This window comes from Tinamus guttatus, unplaced genomic scaffold (assembly GCF_059628265.1).
Source record: "Tinamus guttatus ecotype Peru unplaced genomic scaffold, ASM5962826v1 Tinamus_guttatus_pri_ptg000472l, whole genome shotgun sequence".
Lineage (NCBI taxonomy): Eukaryota > Metazoa > Chordata > Aves > Tinamiformes > Tinamidae > Tinamus > Tinamus guttatus.
This window is the reverse complement of record NW_028289006.1, coordinates 4,636,696-4,663,205: the sequence shown is the minus strand read 5'-3', so window position 1 is coordinate 4,663,205 and position 26,510 is coordinate 4,636,696. Positions and strand designations below refer to the sequence as shown.

The 26,510-nt window shown below is 36.5% G+C and overlaps 1 protein-coding gene across 1 annotated transcript in view; it reads left to right on the top strand.

Moving 5' to 3' along the window:
* The first annotated feature begins 325 nt into the window (after positions 1–325).
* CFAP54 (cilia and flagella associated protein 54) overlaps positions 326–26,510 on the top strand; it is a 100,916-nt gene continuing 74,731 nt past the window's right edge. The window contains exons 1-20 of the mRNA XM_088532882.1: positions 326–528; positions 4,082–4,187; positions 9,199–9,345; positions 10,515–10,686; positions 12,363–12,421; positions 13,526–13,669; positions 14,163–14,276; positions 14,373–14,474; positions 15,916–16,114; positions 16,934–17,026; positions 18,152–18,264; positions 18,381–18,549; positions 18,860–18,945; positions 19,589–19,723; positions 20,759–20,909; positions 23,392–23,447; positions 23,916–24,044; positions 24,783–24,927; positions 25,716–25,793; positions 25,875–25,996. Of these exons, the coding sequence (XP_088389008.1) occupies positions 326–528; positions 4,082–4,187; positions 9,199–9,345; positions 10,515–10,686; positions 12,363–12,421; positions 13,526–13,669; positions 14,163–14,276; positions 14,373–14,474; positions 15,916–16,114; positions 16,934–17,026; positions 18,152–18,264; positions 18,381–18,549; positions 18,860–18,945; positions 19,589–19,723; positions 20,759–20,909; positions 23,392–23,447; positions 23,916–24,044; positions 24,783–24,927; positions 25,716–25,793; positions 25,875–25,996 (2,523 nt within the window). The remainder of the gene's footprint in view (positions 529–4,081; positions 4,188–9,198; positions 9,346–10,514; positions 10,687–12,362; positions 12,422–13,525; positions 13,670–14,162; positions 14,277–14,372; positions 14,475–15,915; positions 16,115–16,933; positions 17,027–18,151; positions 18,265–18,380; positions 18,550–18,859; positions 18,946–19,588; positions 19,724–20,758; positions 20,910–23,391; positions 23,448–23,915; positions 24,045–24,782; positions 24,928–25,715; positions 25,794–25,874; positions 25,997–26,510) is intronic.

Genomic DNA, 26,510 nt, shown 5'->3' with positions numbered 1-26,510 from the left:
GCTAAATAAATAAATACCTTGTTTTTGTAAAGCATTGGAGCAACACAGCTCCATCAAAGTTCCTCCAACCACCTCTCCGGGTCGCAGTATAGGAGCTCCCTGGATGTGGCGGGAAGCAGCAGGTTTTCCTCCGGGGGCGCAGGCAGATCCACCGCTCCCCTGCGCAGAGCTGCTGCCCACGGCCCTTCCCCACGCGAGCGGCTTTTCTGCCCCGCTCCGCGGCGCCCACGCGCCAGGGGCCGCCGTTGCCCGGCGGCCGTTGCCCGGCGGCCGTTGCCCGGCGGCCGTTGCCCGGCGGCCGTTGGCGCCCTCGCGCCGCGGCAGCATGGCGGAGGCGGCGGGAGCGGGGCTGCCGCTCGGCGCCTTCGTGCCGCGGCCGCCGCCAGCCGCCTTCTTCGGGGCCGTGGCGCCGGGCAACCCGGTGATCGACACCTTCGAGGCCGAGCTGCGCGACGTGCTGGGCTTCCTGCGGCGCCTCGGAGGCGCGGCGGAGGCCGAGCCGCGGGAGCACGACCTGCACCGCCGCGGGTAGGGGCGCCCTCCCCGCGGCCCTCTGCGCTACCCGGCCCCGCGCGTCCCTGCCCCGGATCTGTCTCCCTCCTGCGCCGTCTTTGCTCTCGTCCCCCAGCCCCTTCCTCTCCGCGTCCCCCGGGACCTTTGAGGCCAGACGGGCTGTGCTGGCACCTCTTACTCTTCCTCCTCCTCTTACTCTTCCTCCTCACCTCCCTCTCATGCCCCATCCCGCTGGCCGCGGAGCCCTGCACCAGGAGACCCCTTCCTTCACTCGCCCAATCTCCTGGCATATTCCAGGAGAGTCTTCAATATGGCCATCAGTGTGCCAAAACGTGTCAGTCCACATTTTTAAACTATTTTAAAAGCAATAATAATAAAAAAATCCCAAATCTGAACAGCTCATTCTTTTCTTGCACTTTCTAAAAGTTAGTGTTCTAGGGGGAAAAAATCCCCAAAACATTAGATATTGTGGAAGTTGGCAATGCCACCCTTAGCTGAATCAGAACTGTCCCAGCTTTGCAGTGGGAAAATCCCTTCAAATTCCTGGAACAACTGGCAGTCCCCAGTGTGTGATGCTGCATATGAGGATGGAAACGTGTAGGCATTGATGTGGCTTTAAAAGATATCACGCTTGTCCTGGGGCTAAGTGAGGATAAATGCACACAGTTCGTTTTGCACATATGTCTCAGTGTGCACAGATGTATTTTTATATACATAGATGCTTTTTATATACATAGATGCAGGCAGAGCAGATGGTAAATGTAATTTTGGATATCTGTTTGCTCACATGCATGCATGTCTGCATCTATTTTTTAATGCAGCAACTAGAAATCAGTATATGATTCATAGTGTATGCATTTTTACAGAGTGCGTTTCTCACATAGCTCTCATTTAGGCACACTATTAGATAGAAGTTCAACTGCCACTTGTAAGATAGGAGACTCATTTTCTAGTGTATGAGAAGTATTCTATTCTAAATTTACAGGTCCTTCTCATAAAAAAAATACAAATTTCCAAAGTTATCAGTATTTCATTAAAACAAACAATGTGAGTTAGATGACATAAGGACTAGCTGCAGTCTATGTGCAGGTTGTATCCTTAGGGTATTTCAGTCCATACTTTTCTTTCTGCTATGAAGAAAGTCCCCAAGCCCTTCTTTACTTTCCCCTCTGGAATACTGACCATGTCTGCGTCTGCAGACTCAGCTCATATCAGAACAGCTTCCTGTCTGAAGAATTATGTGATGTAGTTCATTATGAAGATGAGAACTGGTTGTAGATGCCAGAAGTCACTCATTGTACTGATTCTTGCCAAAGCTCCAAAGCATCATGAACACTGTATAATATTAAGTTCCCAGCAGCTCTGCAATCTCCAACATTCTGCTTTCAGCAGCAGAGAAGGAAGGTGGAATTCTGCCTGTTAGCACAGATTCATTCAAGTAGCTAGCAAAAACACAGGTAGTGGGTCGTGACTGCAAAATTTCACTGGTGTTTCCAAGTGTTATGTGTTGCATGTGTTGCTTGCAGACCCGCTCTTGGTCTAGTTATTCCTGAGCATTTCTAAAGGCAATGGCTATTTCAAATGCTTTCCAAAATGCTCTGAAGACTTACTGCTGTGTCATTTGTCAAACTACTTATCTGGCATAGATTGACGAGTGTTCTTGTTATTAGAGAAATAGAGAACTAGCTTCTACATTGGAAGTATAATCAGTTTCGAAGATTTTTAGAAGAGTTTGAGAGGTCAATTGTAAGGCTATCGTTCCGGTCTTCTAACGCAGGAAATAAAAAATATCTGCCCTGAAACGGAGTCAGACACGAGTCTCTTTCATCAGCAGAAGCAGCAATAAGAAGTAATTTTGCCTCTACTAAATTAGAAGATGTTTTTACCCGTTTCCTCCTCCTTTAGAACCTCTATATATCTACTCTTACAGAAAACTAGTAGCCTTCTGCTGTTATTGATTGCTTATAGATGATCTGGGAGAGACTTATTCCCTATTTAGAAGGTTGTCTTTGGTAGACTGGGCGGTGACTTCTTTAAAAAAAAGAAAAAAGAAAAAGAGATTATGAATATTTTAATGCTTCTCTGCATTTTGACAGATTTCTCATATAGCCATCTCATATAGCCTTGAAATATAAAGGTGGCTTGCAACTTTTTTTTTTTTACTGAGGAGTTGTCATGTAATTAAAATGAAGAGACGTCTGGGAGATTACAAAAATGAGTTCCTGAATATCAGAAGACGGTTTAAGAGAGTGTCTTGCACTTTGGTTTCCTTAACACTACCTTAACAGACCAAAAAGTTCCAGATAGTTATCACCTGTAAGGAGAATGTCTAGATGTGAGAATTCAGCTATAAGGTTATTTTTGAGCATTAATTTCTCTCTCTCCATTTATTTTTTTATTTTTTTATTTTTTTACTTGCTTATAAATTACTATCTCCGAATAGTTTACTGTTGTGGTTTCACAAGGAACTCTTTGCTGAAGTTTCTGTATAAGTAGTGTGTGAAGAGAATAAATGAGAAGAGAAAAAAAAGAGATGCCTAGCCATATGAATATTGTCAATGCAACTCTGTAAAGATTTTTTTCTGAAAGATCCCTGTGCTTGTTATCAGTCTGCCTGATCAATTATTGTTTTATGGTCTGAATATAGCTTTCTTGAAGAAGTCTAGGGAGAAAAGTTTTATGCATGAAGGCAAGTACACATCAGGTCGTAGTCAGGAGGGACTGTGGTACTGGCACAATGTCATCAGTTCCTGTGTATGGGAGGCAAATTATTCCTTGGAGCCAGTTATAGTTTGTAGGAGACTTGTTGGTTCAGCCAAAGAACAGTAGTTTGTCGCGCAAAGTCATCCCCGATGACAACGTGGCTAAAATAACAGACACAGTCAACAGAATATTGTTAGTGATGCCTTAAGATGCTTTCTTTTTACCAAGTATGTCATGTGCTTCTTCTCTCTGACCCCTATCCATTATAATGTTCCTAGATGCAGTTCAAGCTGGAAACTTTCTTCTGGCTTTCTTCCTTTTGTCATTCACAGCGTAGCTCTAATAGTTCATTGCATAGCCACTAGTTCATAAATTTATTGCTACCTGACATGCACTGTTATTTTGTGATTTTATTTTCCTGAACTTGGCAATTGTGTTTTGCTGTCCAATAATTGCTCTGAACTATAATTCCTTGAGTTTATACCTAATTGTTTCTTCAGGTAGAACTTCTCATATATCAGCTGAAAAGTGGAGCAGATTCTACATTTACCACCATGCTTGTACAATTCAAATGATTTAATACTGAGACATTTTAATAAATATTTATATAGGAGACAATTAATTCTATTTCAAATATGTGTGATAAAAACAATTCATGACAGAATGAAACCCAGAAATGTCCTTGCTGCTTGTTAAATTCGAGTTTAATGAGTTCTTGTTTTGAAATATTTAAGAGTTTCAAATGTGTTTGGAAGAAAGGTTTTTTTTCACAATTTGAAGTTTTCCTGATCTGTTTACTTGTTAAACTGCAGACCTGCTGCTAGTTTGATGTGAATCTTTTTTTTTTTTTTCTGTATTTTTTTAGAGCAAACACTTTGTTTAATATTTGGATCAAATATAAGCCTCGACTGCCAGACTGGTATTACAATGAAAAACTTCTGAAAGTTGGCGATTCCCTTGCTCAGATCAAAGTAAGTCATGTTAAAACAGAAAAGACTCAATCACAGTCTGTTTGATTAGGTTCCTATGCTACTTTAATTTTTAATTACATTTTGCAGAAAATTGTTCAGAAAATAGCAAAGCTTTAAAAAATAATGCCAATAAGAGTTGGTGGGTTATAAGAAATAATTCTTGTTATCATAATTGCCTTGATACTATGATGTATTGGTCAGATATGCATTTTGTATGGATCTGTTGCCCCTTTAAAGTTGAACCTCCCAAAATCTCTTCAAGTATTTGCTTGAAGTCTAGCACAGTGTAGCACAATATCTGAGTATGCCTGTAGGCTCTACTTCAGTGTAAATTGTATAAACCAAGAAGTGGTGGTTCATTCCATGGAAATGTCAACTGCAAAGATTTCCAGGAAGTGAGCAGAGAACAAGAAAGAGAATGTCTTTGCACAACTATATAGCTCAATACCATTCTTGCATGTTGAGTTCTGTGTGCACTTCTGGACCCCTCAAAAAAGATAAATTGTAACTAGAAAGGATTCAGTGGCAAGTAACAAGGGTGATCAAAGGTGGAATGGCTTCAGTGTGAAGGCCAGCATGAATCATGAAGGTAGGCTAAGTATTTGCTTGGGAGCAGAGAGCCCTGAGAACATAGTACCGATCTGTGAAATCATGAGTGAAAGGAGGGGCTGGAGATGGGTCAATAGTGTTCACTTCCTCTTCCAGTATTAAGAGCTAGAAATCGTCAAATGAAGGTAGTAGGTAGAAAACGCAGAACAAAAGCAGGCTATTTCTTCACAGTATATATGTTTAACCCATGGAATTTCCTGTCACAGGATGCTGTGCCATGAGTTTATGAAAGTTCAAGAGGAAACTTGACAAGTTCACAGATGGAAGTCCATTGAGGATATTAAAATATGTATATTGCCCTTGACTTAAGAAGTCCATGAGGTGCAGATTGTTGGGCTGAGAGTCTGAGAGTATTTTGGGGGATGTTTGACTCTGGGCTAGTAACAACTTGTCTGACTCAGTAAAGCTCTTTTTAGTTTTGTTCTTATATGAGATTGTCTCTTGCTTCAAAGCTACCCTCACTGGTTGAAAAAATACACTTTGTGGCATCCTATATAATCCCTGTAAAGCATTTTAGGTTAAATGTTGTTATGACAATATTTAGGAAAGATATATTTAGATTTGTGTTCTGTTGAAGAAACTTCATATTTCTTGTCCCTCCCCAACCCCAAAAGAAGACAGACAACTGAGGCTGTATATTTCTTAAATTGAAAATTATTTTTTAGAACACTTTATTGACTTGTGCATAAGGAAAGTAGCTTAATTCCTGTTGTCATTCACAGCCTTGGTGCTTTGTGTTTTTTAGTAATGAAAATGCTTTGATAGCAGTTGATAGATGCAGGGCACCTATCCAGTTTTACCTTTTTTCATTTTCTTCAGCATTTGACACTATTAGAATCTCCATTTTCACCTGGAAAAGCAGCAGACATAGCTGGAACTTTATCAAAATTGTGGAGCCATCTTTGAGGAATGCATCCAGTGAAAGCATGCTTCCACTATTAAATTCTTTGCTTGTGTATTCCAGCAAGGAGAAATGCTATTCTGTAATTCTGTTTAATATATGTGGCTAGGAGGTGAATTGTTCAGGAGACCAGGGCAAAGGATACAGATATTACTACTAAGTCATATATCCTCCCATTGCATCTGCCCATAACGCCTTCATAAAAGTGGCCTGCCTCCTGAGTAAAGAGGTTGAAGCTGAACTTTGAAGCACGACTCATAATTACTGATAGGTTGCAGAAAGCATTTAGAATAGTTCACAACAGTGATGTTTTACATTAAGGTATAGGCTCATGGTATAGCAGGGTATGATTCCTCACAGAAATTCTCACAGAAGACCTTGAATTTGTTAATAGTCCTTTCATTGCCTAAGCAAGTCCTTTCATATTTTCTTATGGCTGAAGATTTCCTCAGGTTTTCATACCTTTTAGGTATGAAATAATTCTTTTACATTAAATGAAACTTTAATTACTTGGGAACTGCTGGTCTCACAACATGCCCAAATATACCAAACCCCTGCCTCTGTACTTCACATTGGCGTCCCATAGGGTAACCAAAATGTTAATTTGGTCTTTATTTTTAAGTTGATTAATGACAGGGCCCCAGAATGGCTGAAAATAACCTAGAATTCTCAGTGAAGGTTCTGCTTATTGAACACTTTGGATCCTCTGGTATAATGTCATTTCCAACAGTTACAGTTGAAATTAGTTCAGAAATGAAATTAAATATAGTTCAGAAATCAGCTATACTTGGAATTACAGAATTCCACTTTTTGGTGCATTGCTTTGAGTATGCAGATTTAGTTTTCCTCTTACCTATTTTCCCTGGAGAAAATAACAGAGAAAAACAAACAAACAACCATGCAAGGAATGCAAAACTCTGATGCGTCACTGAAAAGATGAATGTGGTATAACACCAAGTTCTGCGATAGGCACGGTAAATAACTTGTTCCAGAAAAAAAGTCTTTCTTTGGTCTTGCTAGATACTGTTTGAAAACTGGTGGTTTATCAGAGTCACAGAATAACAGAATGCTTAGGGTTGAAAGGGACCTCTAGAGATCATCTAGTCCAACCCCCTGCCCAAGCAGGGACACCCAGAGCACATGGCACAGGGTGGCATCCAGGCGGGTTTGAAAGATCTCTAGAGAAGGAGCCCCCACAACCTCTCTGGGCAGCCTGTTCCAGGGCTCTGTCACCCTCATAGCAAAGAAGTTCTTCCTCATATGGAGGTGGAACTTCCCGTGTTTCAACTTACACCCGTTGCTCCTTGTCCTGTCACCGGCCACCTTGAAGAAGAGCCTGGCCCCATCCTTTATGCTAAGTTTTCCTTTATGGTAATATAGTTTATCCTTCTTTATGGTATATAATACTTAAGGATACATAGTCTGTGGAAAATAAAATATCAAGTATGAATCATGAGTAGATAAGCACCACATTCCCCTCTGCGTCATTGGGTTCCTGTTCTCCTGCCTTTTTTTTTTTTAATGTCTTCTCTCTTCAGATTCCTTTCTATTATATATCTGCTATTTATCATTTAGAGCACACCTAAATTCATTATGTCATATATCTGGAAATTAGTTAGCAACCCATTAGTCATCATGCTGATCAGTGCTGACTCATTTTTTTTTTTTTTTTTTTACTTTGTGCTTGTATCTGCTTGTTATCTCTGGTCTCCTGCATATACTTTAAACTGTTTGGGTGTGGAACTGATTTTTTGGTGTATATTAGAAATTAGCTTAATGGGATTCTGATCCACGATTTGGGATTCTAGAGTTATCACAGCCTGAAACTATGTATTAGATGATACAAGTGACCAACTACCCATACCTGACCATGAGAAATAAACGTTTCTGTATTTGGCTGCTCTTTTACATAGCAAAGAAGATAGGGTCCCTTGAGTAATCTGGATCTTGTGGATTGGGCTCAGATGGTTAAAAATTCAGGGTAAATGTCACTGTTGTGGTTGGAAATTATACTGAAAAGAGTCTGTGGAGGGAAGTACTTCTGATTTTATTTTTCTATGATTAAATACTAAAGTACCATATTTACAAATATAAATTAGTTACTATTGTCTTTTTTTTTCCCCACAGAATTTACCCTGACCATCTGCTGTGCATGTGTGTGCTGTACTAGTAACAGCTATCAATAATGTTGAGCTATTGATCACATTCATTTCTAGTAATGCTACACTTGGCCTTTACTACAACTTAGAAATTAGTATGTGCAGCCCAAAAGGCTGTTGGTCATCAGGCAGAATGGGTCTTCCTGTGTTTATCATGTGACCCTTTCATGGTGTGAATCAGGAGATCAGTTTCCTATCTACTGAGTTTTTACCTGTTTCGTTCACAAACTTAGTTCTGTCTAAACCCCTCACAAATTCAATGAAAAATGTTGTCTTTCATATGCACATCTTTACATCATACTCATAGGGCACTTTCAACTTTCTCTGTAGACTGTGAGAAGCATACCTGGGAGGGAAATAAGTTGCTTTAAGCAAAGTACTAAAGCAGTCTACGAGTTAAAGAAAATAAAAAGTGCTCGGAAGCTGCAGGGGGATGACTGCAGTACAATCTATACATCCCTCTTCCTGTGAGGGAAGGAAAAAGAAAATCTTCAAGATATCTACATAGTGCCATACTGTGAATTATCCTGCAGTGTAGTTTCCCACAAAAGTGAAGTTGGTAGAGAAACCTCTAAATAATCTTTGCTGCAGGAAGTGGTGGAGGTGATTCACTAAGTGGCACTTTGACATCTGAGTCAGTGCTGAACCATAGTCTCGGTATGATGTCAGGAAGGACCAAAGTGCTGCTGGGGGCTGTATTGTGAATGAGACATAAAGCTCAACATCCTGTTTGTTAACAATCTTAAAAACCCAGTGGCAATTTCCAGCCTGTTAACCTGGGGTTTTTGGCTATGTGTGAATTCCAGTTGCTGTCACTCGTTTCACTCATTTTTATGGCATTTATTCTAAAGTGTTTGATTTTCAGACATCTAAAGCTGTTCTGTCTTTCTGCATAAAAGAAGGGCTTTGGCATCAGGGAATCGAGGGGGAGAGAAGTGATGATATAGTTTATAAAGTACTGCATTATGTAGTACTTCTCTCAGGAGTGTGATGTCTTTATTGTTGCTGTTGCAAAGCTGCAGGACACTCCAGGAACCTTCCAAGTTTATTATATTAACCTGGGATCGTATTTTACAATTATTCTCATATTCTCATTCTTTTATGATTAAAATAATCAGAAGCTCCCAAATCACAAGCTCTTCTTTTTAGTACTCTAGCCTTTAGAAAGGTGTGAGTGTTAGCATTAGAAATTATATTGCTGAATGTTTGTATGTAACTTTAGTGTTTTATTTCCAGCTGCTCTTTCACACAGATACTTTTTACATAAGCATTATAAGAGTATTTTATTGAAATAGAAATGTAATATGCAAACTATAAAAATAACATATTCTTCATTCTTCAGGAGTATAAATTGGCACTTTTGCAGTGCTATGGAAGATATCTTCAGCAGTTCATTTCTGTAAACCTCGATGAAATCACAGATGATGTGAATCAATTTAAATCTACCTTTTTCCCAAATGGTTTCAGAGATAAAAATGCAGCACTTACGGTAGGTTCAAATATTTTGTTTTGTCAAAGACGTTTGCAGATTTAAAATAAGCAGCCTGTTTTATCTTCCACATATGTTCTTCATATTGCTATATTAATTAAATATTAACAGACACTAATTTTTAATAGTCTGTTTAGATTACATTGAGATTTAACAGCCATGAATGGCCTTGAACATCCAAGGTTGGTATCCTTTGAAATAGACATAGCACATTTTTAAGAGGATATAAATGCTTATGCTTCTGTGGCATAAACCAACCACTAGTGACTTAATGTCACAGCAATTTGCTGTGAACTAGCTATGAAGCTATTCCGTAAATGCCTATAGCAGTTTTCCCTCTGAAGTAATTGCTGTTAACCATTGTCAGAATCTAGATATGGGCTAAAGTTGTTAACTGTCTTGCAGTTGTTGTAGAGTTTTTTAATAGTGTGATCTGAAAATTAGGAAAAGTTCAAGAGAGTTTAAACATTGCACTGCAGTTTATACTATAAATGCGCAAATTTTTTTTTTTTAAAATTCCTGACCTAGTAACAAGCAGCATTGCATCAGTAGATAATATGCTTAATATGAAAATAAAAAATGAATAGATTTGTAAGTGCTCTAAGTTCATGGGGAGCTCAGTGATCTCAAAAGCGTGTCAGCCTCATTTTGTATTAAATGCTTATGAAGATAAGAGCCTGCAATTTATCCTTTGTTATCCATGGAAGAGAGTATTTTAGTAGGTATATGGCTCCCCTATTCTAAAAATATGCTAGATTTTATCTTAAGCAGTGTTTTGCTGAGAAGCTGTTTTTCAGTGTGTGATTGATACTCTGGAATAATGCAGGGTATTCTGTGAACTAGAATGATGCAGGGAAACCATAGGCTTCTCCTATATTCTGAGCTATTCAAATCCATATTCCTCTTGCTTAGCTCTTTCCCTACACTCCTTTCAACAGTCATGGTGCACTAGGTGCATTCTCGTCTTGGGAAACTGTGCCATGTTAATAGTCAATCAGCCTTAAAGCATTAGCATTTCCTCCGTATTTTGATTCTCAGGTCAATATCACACTGAGTTTTCTCTGGCATTCTTCATCTTTTCGTAGTCACTCTTTTGTTGTGCTTTGCACATGTGCATGCACTTTAAAGACAGATATGTTTTCATTTATCTATGTTTCTATATGTTTTAGTTCCATGCTTTGCAAGAGAGGAATGTTTGCATTTATCAGATGGTTTGTATCAGCGACAGAAATCTCCAGAATCAAGAGTCCCTGCAGACTTGTTTCAATATCTTGTCCTCATTACGGCTCACTATGCAAGTGGCTCTACCTCAGGAGAATTTGTGTTGGCTTATCTACAATGGTATTTCAAACTTCTTATTTGCATTTTCTTTGCTAATGAAACCTGTGAAGGGAAATTTTGTACGTATAATTTAAGGTCAACTAAAGGATCATGAATACATTTCTGGTTACTTTTTAACCGCAGTAGAATTTATTTAACAGGCTGTATTTTGAAATAGGAAGTTTCGATTTTATATTTCTACATAGGGTTCATTTTTCAGGTGCATAGCTCTGAAAGTATTAGCTTTTCCATCATAGCTGTGATTTGAATGTACTAATAAAATGAACTGACAGGGCATACTGAGGCCAGTTTTAAGTTAATTCTTATTAAATAAAAAAGCTCATAAGATTTTGTTGAATGTTTGTGCTAAAGATGATTTTTGTAAAAAGGGAAATACAGGTCTAAGAATAGACTGTGAATGACTGTGTGTCTGTAACATTATATGTTTATTGTTTTTCTTTAATATTATCCAATGTTAGCATTAATAATAAAAATTCTTTGAAAATTCTGACCCACAGTTAGAATTTGAATCTATGCATGGATGATTTTAGTGTGCTATTTATAGTTGCATGTATTAGGACATATTTGAGGGAAAAAATTGAACTTCTATGAGCTAGATATATGAAGAAAGGTGTATCAAGAATTTGTATTTCAAGAAGAGGAACATCATATTTTTGCTTTAAAAAGACAATTTCATTTCCTCAAACAAAAGTTTGGATAATTCCTGGTTCTATGATGGGTAATTGTTGTAATATAAATTGAGGAAATAGGATGTTTTTAAATGAGTGTTCAAAAACACCGGTATTTAGTTTCTCTGAGATATGACTGGTCTTGACTTTCTTATCCTTTTGTTTTGTTGGGACTGCCATTGCATATTTTCCTAGTGTCTGAGCACTTTTCTGTGGATCTTTTTGTCAGTAGGAGATTTTGCGTCTCGCTGCACGTTTGAGTGATAAAAAAAATTACTTTCTAATGCTTGCAAAATTCTTGCTTATTGGGATAATAATACCCTGCTAGCTGTGGCAGTTGACACTGTGATGCCTGTGTGCTCCCATGGGTGCCCGTTTACACACAGTCATGCAGACAGAAGAACAGATTTCTTTTTTCCGGGCTGCAACATTTTTTGTACTTCTGGGCTGACTTTTGAAAGGCAGGTTTGTGACATAGCTGAAAGTCAGTAGTCTTTTTGACAGGGTTGTGTCTCCAAGTCAGTTAGATGCTTTTGAAGATTTTGTTCATAATCAGTTTTCTTCGTTTCACTTACGATACAAAATGTCACATAAGAGCATTGTTGGCTGCGAGGACATTACCGTGACAGACCAAAAGCAAGGCAAAGTCTGTGAGGAGAGAGAGGATTTTTTTGCCTTTTTTCTTTTTCTTTTTTTGTTTTGTTTTGATTCAATGGCATTTGGGAAAAAATACCATTAGTTGGTTAAATAAAAATTCCATATAGTACATATTTAATACTTCATTCTTTTATGAGGCTGATGTGTAGTGTACTTACTTTTGAAGTTAATTTAGCATAAGAATATAGTGACTAAATCTTGACTCTTTTAGAAGCAGTTATAGAAAATTTAGTTTTAAAGCTGTATTTTCAGGCTCTAGAAATAACTATCCAAATTGTAAGAAGATGTTTCAGTTGGTTAGAAACAAATGTTAGGGAAAATTATTTATTTTATTTTGCTTTATTCTTACAGGTACAATTCATATTTACATGATATGCAGACATTTGATGATGATAGGTCACTCTGCTAAGGTATGGCAAAGTAAATGGAAACATTTGAAACATTTATGGAAGACTAGAAATGCAAGTATATTTTGCCTAATGGCATAACCTGACATACTTACTTCATTCTCTTTTGCCAATAGCAGTGCTTCTCATGAGGATAAAATGTGTAGCATACAGAAGGGCCAATGTGTAGTTCTCAGGCCGTCCTGGCTCTTCTCCCTCTTCAGTAGTGGAATGAAACCCCCCTAGAATCTCCTAAGAATGCAGTGGAGCCTCTGAGAGCTGCGCTTAATTCTGAGTCCCCAAACTTGCATCTGTTATCTTTTATATCTTAGATTTTTGAATGTATTTTTTTAAACATAACAAACTATTCAGTTCAGAAACAAGCTACGCTAATAAGAGTGGTTAAATGTACCATTCTTTTGTTTCTGTTGTGTTAGCACCAATTATTGATCCTAAACTAACTAAATATCATTAAACCGTAGCATGTGATTCCTTCTATCTTTAAACTTATGATTTTGGAAATCCTCATTTCCATAGAAAAAGCCTTCTAAGTAAATCTCAGTCCTTCAATGAGTCTTTATTTTTATGATTTGAGAATATGCCCTTGTTATCTCAGTTTCAGTCCACTCTTTAGAAGGGTGTAGAAAGAGCATGATTCAGTTGGGGCTACTTAGGTGTCTGAAGCCATGTATCCTACAGGTGCCTGATCTTGAGGTGCCCGAGTGTCTTGACTGCCTTCCAACTGCTGTGCCAGGATGGCCCAGGTCTTCTGCCGTATCTGCCATCCTCGGATCCCTTATTTTGTGCAACTGAAACAAATCCCAAGCATTTGCGTTTTACTGCTTGGAAAGTGGAGCTGTACTGACACCTGCTGGCTAGGATTTTAGTTAGGATTCCTTAGTTCATCAAAATGATCTGGCTTTCTTTTCTTTTTAACTTAAGGATTTTTCTTTGCTTGAGTTTCCACTTTTTCTCTACTTAAATTTGAAGAGACTCCACATCATCCTAGTTGCAAAATCCTTTCTAATAGAACTGCAGGGTAATATAACTGTTATGGTTTTATACTGTGAACTTTATAAAAATCTGTTTAAAATGCATTCATTTTGAAACTGGATTTCTTCAATGCAGGTGCTGGAATACTTACTTTGGGCCAGCGTCTGTATGGAATCATCCATTCCACTTTTATCAGTACACTATTTGACATGGAGAGCCACTCTGTATACTGCAGTTTCTCAGTGTTATTATGATTGTCAAGACAACATTAATGGAGAGGTATTCTGATTTACCATGGGTAACATTTCAGATGCAGTCAAATGTAAAATAATTATTTATGCCTAAAATCAGAGGATACCTATTTTTTCATTTTCTGTTTGTGTTGCAAAATGTAACTACATTGTGGAAGTATGTTTCCATATATAAATGGGTAATCAGTTCAAAGTTAAATACAATACTACTTTTTAACATAACATAACATCCTAGACATAACATCTAACATAACATCCTAGATTTTTAATATTAAGTGGTGGCCAGTCCTCATGAAGATATGTAGATATACAAAGGAATTTTGGAAAGGTTTTCATTTCTTTGTTAGCAGTTGTTCAGGACTTGGAATTCATTGTGGCCCTTTACAGTTTGAATTCAAGAAGGATGCAACTCTAAAATCATGCGCTAGCAAACAGAATGGGAAAATAGTTTCAGTTTGTATACATCAGCTCATTATCCTTTTTTTAAAAAAATATTATTACTATTATTTTACTTTGGACAGATATTTGCTCGCCGTGGACTAATGAAAATTGATGAACTGAAGCAACTTGAAAATATCAGTTCTTCTCCAGGAAATTTAGAAACCAAAAAGATTTTTAGAGAGGCCACTGTAAAGGTATCATTCTATAGTTAGGTATAGACTGTTACAGCACTTAAAATCTAAAAGGACAGAACATAGCAATTATTTATTTACTGTTTATCTTTCTGTCAGATGACAGTAATGATTTTCAAAAGATTGGTGTATGAATCCAGAAGAAAACCCAGAAGCTACTTCCGACCTAAGTTACGAGTTAACCTAAAAGAAGCTCAAAATGTAAGTAAGTTTAACATTTTGTATTACAGTATTCCTGCATTGAAGTTTTATCTCATCCTCTGAATCTCATGATATAGTTACAGATCTACTACATACGGACCTCATAATATAATGACAAGTTCTGGAATCTCTGCGTTTTTTGAAGGAAAAAAAGAAAGATTCTACGAAGTGACACTAGCTTTGGTATAGCTTATGTAGGGATGGAACAGATTCAAATACTCATAGCTGAATGAGTAAATTAATTCTGGACTTTTTGTTCAGAATTATGTAATGTATTCATAATATACTTTATTTTAGACTACATATAAAAGCATTAGGTTCAGTAAATGTCTAATAATTCAAAGTAAGAATGATGTATTGTCTTAAATAATTGTTTAATATTGATAACATTCTCATTGGCCATTATATCTTAGACATTAGTATGTACTGAGTGTTTAGGGTTTTTTTTTAGAAGATTGCCTGCTTAGCAGAAATACCTGAGATATAGATAGATTGCTGACAATGAGGTTATGACTTAAATCTCAGTTAATATTAAATTGCTGAGTGGACAGCACAATCATTTTAATCCAAAGCATCCTTACTTGAATTTTCCCACTATCCAAGACATACCCCAAACCTCAATATGTTCATGTGATCTTTCACAAGATCATAAAAAGTCTGGATGAACAATTAGGATGTTAGGGATCTTGCAAACTTTCAAATAGGGTTTTGCTTCATTGGGTATTTGTCATGCTACTAGATGGCAGATAAAATCCAGAAGCTTGAAAAATCTTCATTAATTGATTTTGTTCTGCAGTATCTGTGTGACTTTTATTAGTTTTTGAGTTTTTGAGTAAACTGAATGCCTGAGGTTAAGAGCAAATCGTTAGAACTTAAACTGTTCATCACTCCAACAGGTCTTTTGCTTACAAAATTTACTATGACAATTTTCATAGCTTTATTTAAGAATAAATGGTATTGAATATTCTCTAGTATCTTCTAATTTTCTAGTTTTTGGTGTTGTAAATATTTTTAAGTATTTGCTGTGCTGGATTTGTACTGCGTAGAATCCTCATCTTTTTCAATTTTCTGCAAAGTGTGTAGAGCTTATCTGCTGATGCTCAAGTTTGCATCATTTTAAGAAGGTGTGGGTGGCTTTAGACTACATGGTCTTGATACTTTTTAACTCATGTTTTCTGTTGCACTGCTTTCTTAGTGAAGTACCATGAAGCTATGTGTATGGTTGCTATGAAATTATGGTACTTAAGTATCCTATCCACTTAGCATGAAGCTTTGTTATGACTTTATAGCATGAAATTCGTAACAGCAGGATATCTTACAGTGTATTCATTTTTTTTTGAACGTGTACTTGTTTTCTGAAGGAGAACTATTTTGAAATAAATTTTGCTTTATTGTAGATGAATTTAGAAATTGAGATGTACATTCCTTTTTTCTTGCTTAGTTATCATGGCCTCGCACCGCTACTGAACGGCTACTAATGGAAATGTTTGATGGTACCGCGGCTCAGTTCCTTGCCATCCTGGAAGCTTTGTCTGATAGTAGCAGACATGTCTTGCGCCCTGCTCCACCTGTTCCTGATGAAATTGAAATTCGTGATGTGGTTTCAGAGCTTTTTTTTGCGGGCATGGAAATCCTTTCAGGTAAAAGTCTCCATTAAACTAGCTGAAAAGAAAAAAAAAAGAAAAAAACAATCTGTAGGTGTAAGTATCATTTATAAAAGGATAATTAGCAAAATCACACAATAATTTTCCTTTTTTTTCTTTTTTTTTTCTTCACAAAATTAAGATTAAAATCTGGACCAAATACTGTTGCCTCTTACATCAGTAAAAACTGCCTGGATTTTATTCTGGTTAGACTGATGTGAAAAATGCCTCTGTGATGGCAGAATGTAGGGGCTATTGGATTTGTGCTTAGCCAGATTCTATCACTCTAGCAGACTGGATATAAAGATGGGCAGTGGTCACTCTTTGCTGACTTTGGTCTCAAAGGAATATGCAAATCTATTAACGATGACATTACAATTACTGCTAGTAATATGCTCCTGTTAGGATGTGCTGACAGCACTTTTGTCGTGAGAGTTTCACACTGGGGTAAACTTTTCAAGTAAAACCCAGATTCACTCACTATAACATATATCTCTAGAATATTTCAAATTAGTAACAAAATGCTTCAGGATTTTATGGGAGAGGTTTTGCGCCATGATGTGTGTGTTTAGCTGTCTTATGTCTTTGGCTAGCTAGAGGTCATTTGTTTCCTTTCCTGTTTTTGAAACTTCATCTGTAAAAATAAAGGAAAGTATATAAACATCTCTTACATACACAGAAGGAACAATCTTTATTTTCAATTTGGACAGTACAAACTTTACGTTAGAGTAATATTTTGTTGATATTATTACTGGATAACTAAAATAACAAGTCAAATGGAATATAAAATGATCTAACAAGTTGTCTGTATTGAAGGTGGGGTGAGCAGTGCTGGTACTCAAGGAAGACACTGCCCTGATCATTTTGGGATAAGTGCATCATCAAGTCTCCTGCAGTTGTTATTAAAAGGTAAATTAGTTTTGAATTTTTAAAGTATTCTATGATAAGTTGTGCAAAGGTTTGGGGAGCCAAACGCATTTTCGTGTTAATAGCAGTCCTGTGCATAAAGGGATTGCAAAATGCTGTCCTCTTTGGTCTGTAATACTAAGGGATTTTGACTATATACTAAGGCATTTGACTAAATACTAAGGCATTTGGAAGGGATTATGTATAGATTTCATTAGGATTTCCTACTACATATCATTAGAATAGCATATAAGTATAGGAAATGTTGTAATAATCATATATGCTCAGCATAGCTGTTCATCTGGATATGTTAATGTCCCTAATAATCATTTAAAGGTCAAATTCTTGTACCGGTATTGCAGTATGCACTTGAGGAAGAGGAGGGCTATAGCAAAAGGATTACTGTAAGCTTGTTCAGGGCCTTGGAACAATTGCTGTGCTGCTTCAGGAAATATTAGGTGTCTGTTATTAACTTAATATTTCCAGCCTCTTTCAACCAGGTGGCCCTGTGCCTTGCTGATATGACAATAGCAGAGGCGTATTCCTAGGCCTGTAGAATGCTGTGCAGTGTCAACTAAGGCACTTATTTTGAGTTCCAAGGGTTAGAAAAGCACTTTCCTGACCTGCTCTAGTTTGGATAAACTTGCAGAGTGAGAAAACAGGATCCCTATGTGTATATATACAATCTCAGATGTAGCAGTGAGAAGTGCTCGCCCATTTTGCAATAAATTATTCATGTTTCTGTGTGTAGTTTTTACTAGATTGCTAGGAAAGGGCTTTGTTGGGGGATACCCTCATTTAAGTTGCAGCCCGTGGAAATAGGTCCTATATATCCTCAATGCAGGTACATTAATATCAACAAATGTACAGTATTTTCGGAATATATTGGGACATTGCAGATACATCAATATAACTATAATAAAGTAGGTATGCAAATATATACATTACAGCAATGTGATAAAGCCTTTGTATCTTGTTGACTTATTGAGAAATCCTTCAAGATTATCCTCACTGTGCAGAAAAGTGTGGAATTTTGCCTTTATATTTTTAATACGCAAATTATTGTTTAAATTAGACTTTAAACTTCTGAATATATATGTGTGTATAATATTATTGTCATTATTGCAGGAGAAAATGCTGTGTCTGGAGATGCTGCTGTGAAGTTTGTAAAATTAGCTTTCAGCTATGAAGAATGGGATGTGTTTGATTCTTCTATTGAATTAGTTATTAATTTTCTTCAGGTAATCCTGATGCTATTTACACATTCTTTATGTAATCTTTCCCTATGGGGATAAGAAAGAGTATTCAATTCACAGATTTTTTGAGACCAACTCTATTAGTTGCTTCTGTCAATTAGGGTCAGGACGATCCAAGATGGAAGAAAGCAGAAATGGAACTCAAACTTCTTACAGTGATGCAACCTTTAGTGTTTCCAAGAAAAGTGAAACATGTTTTTCCAGTTGGTGAAAATAATACCAGAGAAGCTGGCGTGCCTTATGGTTCTGGAAAGAAACAAACATTAAGAAGTAAGCATTGTCCAGTTATAGCTGTTTGCATTTCAAATACTGTTGCAGCAAGGAATGTTATTATTTAGAAACTATGTAATATGGTGCATACAGTACTCTGTGACAAAAGAGACAATTCACAAATTGTAACCTACTGAATTTTGTTGTGTTTTCCTATATTTGTCAAAAAAATCACTTTAAAACAGAGCTGGAATAAATTGGTATATGTAAGTTCAATTGTACTTTTTCAAACATAGACTTTTAGCTAGGAGTAACATTCTGTCTTTCCTTTCTCTCTCTCCTTTTTTTTTTTAATGAACATTGAGTATAGAAGGATCTGTAAAGCATGGAGAACCATCTGATGATCTTATCATTTTGGCAACAACAGCATTTTCCTGTATCTGTACATCTAAGCAGGTATAACAGATTTAGAGATATTTCTTCTGTTTGAATCACTTGGTCTGTAATAAATATATATACTCTATCAGCAAAAGAGTCAGGCGCAGAGTTTACAAATTGCAAAAATTAAATAGCAAAAATGAAAAAAAAGTATCCATATAAAATGGGTACATCCATAAAGTATTTCCCTATCAATGTAAAGTAAAACCTACTAGTTCTGTTCTCATTCTGCAAATATTTACATATAGTAATTAAAAAATTCCTGAGATTAGTTGAACTATCTACTATTGAACATGCTACTTCCCCAGAGTATATTGACTATTACAACTTTTCACATGTAGTTAATTACTTTGTCTCTCTCATGTTATTTTATTCTCACTGGTTTCCATATTTCTATGACTGTTAACTACTCGACACTAGAAAGGGAAATACTTAAAAAAGTATTCTAGCCTTTTTTGTGTTATTGGCAAAAGATTGGCTTGGGTGCTGTACCAGGAATTGCTTTTGAAAAACATATTCTTTAAGCTTTCAAAATGTTACCATCTCTTATAAGCAAGTTAAAGATGATAATTATTTACTGACTGTGAAAAAAAAAGAATTTTAATGTATTGAATATACATACCTGTTTCTACAGATCTGATAATTGTGTTTTTCTTTCCAGAATCTCCAACCTGATAAAGAAATACTTGTTGATGTAATAACATTTTTGTGGCAGAAGTGTAAAGCAGGACTTCAGCGAATCCAAATGAGTGGAAGTGACTATTTAAAATATATCCACAAATACAAAGCTTACAAAGTACTTCTTTATTATTGTGTATTAGACCTTATTATAACAGACTGCACTTATATTAAAACCAAGTTCCTGGGCAAAATGCAGACAATGCAGAAAAATCTCATTCACTGAAAATGTGTATTCTAATGCCTTTCCTATACCACTTAATCCCTTCTCCCTCTGAGTGAATAAGTGCCAAGATACTTCTTAGCCTTTCTTCAGTGTCATAACCCATGGTCTGCCAGTGAGCCATAATAAAAAGTATCTAAGTTAGTGAAAGCATTTGGGCATGTAAGATTTAAGAAGAAACATTTTGTGTGCTGAGGAGGATAAACATGCATATAGTTAAAGAAAGTTCCCTAGATTCTGTTGAAGAAAATGGCAAAAAAGCTTGCAGCTTAAGAGAAGGGAGATGGGGCTCAGCAGGATTTGGACCACTGCGTAAAACCATGGCTTTAATGGAAATTTTCTTTAGCTTGAAAGGCTCCTGGTGAAATACAGTCTTCTTAAGGATAAGTTACATTAGCTTCTTGAGGCTGTTTGTTAGTAAGCAGTTAATACTGACTGGCCAGTTTTGGAGTACTGCATTTTGTGGCCCTGATCCATGTAGCATAGTGTTTGAGAGATTCATCACAAGATAAGGCCTGTTCATAGGCCAGGAACATTCTGGTCTCCTTTGTACTGTTTTTGTATACAGTTGGGGATAAATGAGAGCTAAATGATCAAATCTGCTACAAGGTTTACCTCAGTATGACCGGGAATAAAAGTTATGTCTGTAGAACACTCATAAACCTCATAAACACTCATTAAAAAAAGTTTGCTGTATGAAAAACTTGGGATAGCAACTATTTGGCATCTATGTTTGGTGGCATTAAAAAAAAAGAAGTACAAGAAGGGAGTGACATATAGTCACATTCCAAGAGTTGTTTTCAGGTTTATGAATGTTTTTAAACAATTTTGATTGCAAAACCCTACCTGTCTCAGTAATACATCAATAAGAATATTTTCCAGAATGTTTTAACTCTGTCTTTTTTTTTTTCTCTCATTTTCATTTTTCAGTGGGTTCATGTACTTTGGATAATAAATGAAGTAATTCAGAAGAGTAGCATAATAGACACTGATGTTGTAATGCTAGCAGAGATAACCTTACGTCTAACTGCTATACTGGAAAATGTAGCAGATTGTGCAAATAAATCTGGGAAAAAAACAGGTAAAGCTTTCAGTGAAAATTTAGGCTAATGGAAGTGATTTTCTTTCACAAATGACTAGGCTTTTAAAGATTGGAACTATGCTTAGTTGAAAATATTGACAAATATACATATTCGAAAGTTATTGTAAATCACACAGAATCACAGAATGGTTGAGGTTGGAAGGGACCTCTAGAGATCATCTGTTCCAACCCTGCTGCTCAATAAGGGTCACCTAGAGCACATGGCACAGGATCACAACCAGGCAGGTCTTGAATATCTCCAAAGAAGGATAACAATATAATACTACACGTAATGAGTGTGATGTGGAGGTTGGTATGGCAATGGGACTGACATGGTGGATTGCTCCTAATGGGAATGACACGATGGGGTGGATGTAATGGATCTGGTGGGGTGGTCATGATGACTAGGCTAGAGGGTGGTTCTGGACTGTGGCTGGAGAGCTGGCAGAAGGGAAGCCAGAGGGGAGGCCAGCATAGGCTGGTAGGCTAGTATAGAGGGCAGAGCAGCGCAGAGGGCGGAGGCGAGAGTTGGGCCTAGGGTTGGGCGGAAGGGAGGGGAGGTTAGAGGGTTGGGTGGAAGGTAGGGGACGGGAGAGCAGGGCAGTGTAGGGTAGAGGGGAGGGTACAGGGGAGGATAGAGAGTGGAAGGTAGGGACTAGGCTTGAAGGCAGGGAGTGGTGCAGAGCAGAGGGGAGGGTGGAAGGCAGGGGATGGATAGTGTAGAGGCGAGAGTGTCAGTGGGGGCTAGTGTAGAGTAGAGGGGAGGGTGGATGCGGGTGCAGTGGAGAAGAGGGGAGGTTGGAAGGTAGTGAATGGGGCAGAGTGAAGTGGATGGGGGATGTAAGGGATGGAATAGAGGGGAGCGTGGATGTGGGGGTTTGGGTAGGTAGTGTTAGGCTAGGGTTAGTTAGGGCAGGATTAGGGTAGTGTTAGGGTTGGGTTAGGGCAGGTAGGTTTCACGTAGCTAAGCTAAGAGTAGGGCAAGTAGGCTTAGGGCAGATAGGCTTAGGACAGGTAGGCTTAGGGTAAGGGTAGAATCAGGATAGGTAGGGTTTCCAAGCTGCCAAAAGTCCTTGGAAAGCTTGAAAGGCCCCATCTGGTGTGTGTTACGATCCTGTGATTTACAAAAAGACTTTTCCTTCACACTTCTTTTGGTGACCTATTTCTATCATACAGCTGTTCAGCACCTGCTAACAGTGGAATGATTAATTTTTATAAATACAATTTCATCCTTAATCAGGACTAATGAAGTCTGCTTTTCTAAGAATTTGTATGTCATTTCTTTACTTTTACTGCTCTACTGAATTAATCTAATTTTGAGTTGCATCTATGACTCGCCCTCTCCACAGTTCTTTTCCAGGTCTCTTAGTCCATCCACAGTATCCTCAAATCACTGATATGCTCTCTGAACTTTGACCAGGCATGTGCTGTGACTTATTTGGAGCATTCATGTGCTAGTTGGCTAGTGGTAGGGCAAACAGAGCAGGAAAATACTGAGGTCATGAGCTTTTGCATTTTACTTCTTTACGCAAGTACTGATTTTTGTGTAGGAGAGTAGATTTTAAGGATACTTTTAAAGCCTCTTTAGGAATTGAAGGCAATGACAATATCTTTTGCTTTGTTTTGAAAATAAGAATCTTGTAATAGTAATGTTCCGTTTTAAGGTAAAGTAGGTATTTACTGCCTTTTCATTGAATGAATATCAAATGAATGTAGTTTTGCTATTTATGAGAAAGAGCCAGTGAACATGGACAAAAGTGGTAAAACAGCACAAGAGGGACTGGAAGGTTATCCTTCCAGTGGAGGGCAAAAAGTGAATTTGTTTCAGTGAAGAGTTCACAGTAAAGACAGTTGTTACTAAGAACCAAGATATTGTCTCCTGGAAGGCAAAACAGAATTCTGGGTACATTCTTTATAAATAAAAATAACGTAATCCGTCCATGTGACTGTTAAAAGGGTAATAATACCCCTTCAAGAAATATTTCTTTATCATATATATAAATGTATGTATTATAAAAATATGACCATATACATTTATGTATTATAAAAATATGACCTCACACTTTTAAAGCAGTCCTATAAAATAAATTAGCCTTAAAACATTTGTGATTGAGATAAAATTAGTTTCAGGTTAGTTAAAATGAAAAAATATATATAGTCATTACAACCATGTAGGGAACTAAGAGACGGGTCCAAATTTCATTGGCTTCAATTGAATATTACTGTGAAATATAGTGCACATTTTAAAATACTACATTTTTGGATAATCATGTACTAAATTGATATGATTGTACATATATAGCTATCATGTTTAAACCCTGAAAATTTATTCAGCAAGTATTATAATTATCTCTCATAGTCAAGTGCTGAATAGTTAACTTATTGCTAGAGTCTTCAGTTAATAGTAGAACTAATCAAATGCTACTAAATTAATCTGAGTATAGTTCATTTTAATTTTCTGATTTTTTTTTCTATAAAAAAGAAGTACGTCTCTCTGTCTCACAAGATGAAACCTGTGACATTCCTGAAATACTGATGGTAAAGTCTGTTTCATTTTAACTAATATAGCATTTTGAATAACACTAGAGCATTTATTTCCACCAGAAGTTTTTTCATAGAATTGTATATTTAATTTTATAAAATTGAACATTTGTGATGTCATGCTAGTGTAGAGGAAAGAACAAAGATGCTTTTTCAAATCAAACAATTTTTGAGAAGCTTTCTGTAGTTGATTATAGTCATCTGTGCATCTGTGATATGGAAGAAATTCTATTTGAAATTTTTTTGAAAGCTTAAGGGAAAACAGTCAAAAGTTAATTAAAAATGTCTTGAGATTCAAAACTGATATTAGTATATGGAAACATGGAGAACAGTGCCTGTCTGAGGACTGTTTGGAAGAATTTTAGCTGCAACAGTTAATAATAGCATTTTACTTTTGTAAATAGATTTTATAGCTTTTAATTCTATCTTATGTAATGTGTTCATTCTTGTTTGTTTTCATTTCAGAAAAGCCCTATAGAACAATTGCAGGCTGCTTATGAAAGTCTTGAAAAAGCAATTAACGGTATGAACACATGTCGCTTAATGACCCTTCTACCAGATGGAAAATCAATATTTGACACCTGCTGTGCAAAGGTAGAGTCTGCAAAAAGTTGTATTGCAATAAAATTTATAAATAGTATATTGGATGTTGATGACAGAAAACTCATATTTTCTTCATAGCTAGAAATTTAAGCATTACCAAATCTCATCTTTCTAACCCATGTAAGAATAGGATAGAAAATAGAAATCACTTTAGTAGAAATAGCGTTTTCCCATACAATAATGAACTATATGAACTATGACTCCTGTTTTTCTTTGTCATTTTATTTTGGTAAGTGCAATTATAAATCTTTGTAATTTTATTTTGGTAATTATAATTACCAAATAAATAAAGTAATTTATGTATTTCTGCTATGTTGTAAAGCAGAAATCCTTTTCATAATTATTGCTTGCAATTGTTTATTATTAAAATTAATTTTGGCCATCGGAGAGAGTCCAGATTTTCTAAACAATGTTATTTTATACCAACACGATCATCATGATCTTTGATTTGTGGAATATTAGACACAGTAAACCATTTTTTCCTACATTTATTATTAATACTATTTCCTGTTTATTCTCAGGTTTTGTCTTATTTTTTTTCTGTCCGTTATCCATGCTGTTCCGTCAAGTTGTTCTCCTTCATCTATGCTTAATCAAATGACTGCATTTTCCACATTTATGACAACTTTTGGAGTGTCTTTCTGTTTACTGAAGTAGTAATATCTGACTTAACAAAAGTGTAATTTGATATAAATCTGTGTTTGCTTATTATTTCTTTCCATTTATTAGGTGGACCTAGATGGCCAGAATTTAAATTCTTTGGCATGGGATAATGATAAGCCAGAAACAGGTAATGCTTTTGTAATAGATTTACACTTGGAACTTATTCAGGCCCAGCATCGAGTAGCTGTGAAACTTCTTAAACTGACAGAAGGTATGTTTCAGTAAAGCTCAATAATCTTCCTAGATTAGAATCTTGATTAGAGTCCTCTGTTAATAAATTTTGTAATACCTACATATAAAGGAGTATCTGCTATCTGAAGTCCAGCCAAGGTAGGGTAATTTGTATGCCACATATGTTCAGAAATTGTGGGTTTTAGATTTACCAAGCAATACTAGTCTCTAATCTATACTGAATTAACTGGAATTGGGCTTTGCTAACAGCTACTAGATTTGATTCTGAGACAGTTTGGTATAATGTAAATTGATATAGTGTCAATAAAACACACAGAGAATGCTCTATTTTTTTTTCCTACAATTCTAATTTTCTCTTTAGAGAATGAGATTTGCATATTTTATCTGATGCACCCTGTGATTTCCATTTTTATTCCTGCGAAGTTGTCCTTAGCACTTTTGAGTCAGCAGATATCCTACTCCTTCATGGCTGCTGAATGCCTCCTGAAATTACTATATTTGGATTCCCACTCCTGTTTTTTCGTTTGTTCATTTTATTATAGGCTAGTATTATCTTGATATGGCAGAGTTCCCCTAATGATCAAACAAGATCCCTTTTTTGCTGTGATGTTAGCATTACATTAATGATGGTAGAACAAGACTGTGAAATTCTTTTAATGGTGGGATCACTCTAAGAACTTCTGTTGAATCAAGCCAAAGAGCACAAGATGGAGCAGAGCTTTAAGGCAGAACTGCATATTAATCCCTCACTTTATTTTTTTAATAGCACTGTCAGAATGAATGACTCAGGATTTCCTTCCCACATAGGTGTTCAAAAGGATTACAGAAATCTGAAGTCTCACAAATCCCATGGGAAGAATATAAAAGATTGTCCTTATTTAACAGGTAATGCATATTAATTAAGACTTTAAAAATATTATATGATTGCTAGTGTTTTATAAATATCTTCAAATATCTCTTTTACAGAGGCAGTTATAACGAAAAAAATAAAAAAGAATAAATTATCCAGAGCAATCTTTTTGATGCAAAAGGCCTCACAGATGTTCCCTAAAGACTTAACCACCTCTTCTCAAAGGCATTTACTTGAGGTAATAAAAAAATGGTAGAAATTCTTCATCACTATCAGTTTTTCATGTTCTGTATAATTAAGACTTGTATTACTTCTCATAAAAAGAAGAAAATGGAAGAAAGTTGATGTACAGTGAGTTTACTGCTTGTAACTTCTGTTGCCAAACTTTCGCTGAAAAGTTTTGTTATGATGAAAGAATAAAGGAAATTAAAACAAGGATAGAACATATTGCCAAGTTTTTGTATGTATGTATAGACTTCAGAAAACCCGAAAGAAATTTTTTTTTTCTTTTCTTTCTATACCTAATTGCCTAGACTTGCAGATATGGATGTATGCTGTGCAGATTGTCATGCAGATTTTTTTTTCCTCATCACAACCTTCTTGTTCTTTTTTCAAAGTCCATAAATTGTGTTAGATTATGTTGGCTAGTGATGGTAAGATGGGTTTTATTTGAGTCCTATTAAGTAGCTTTAGAAATCAGAAATTTTGCTCTTTATTGAGGCTAAAATTAGATTCCTTATGAACTCATTCAA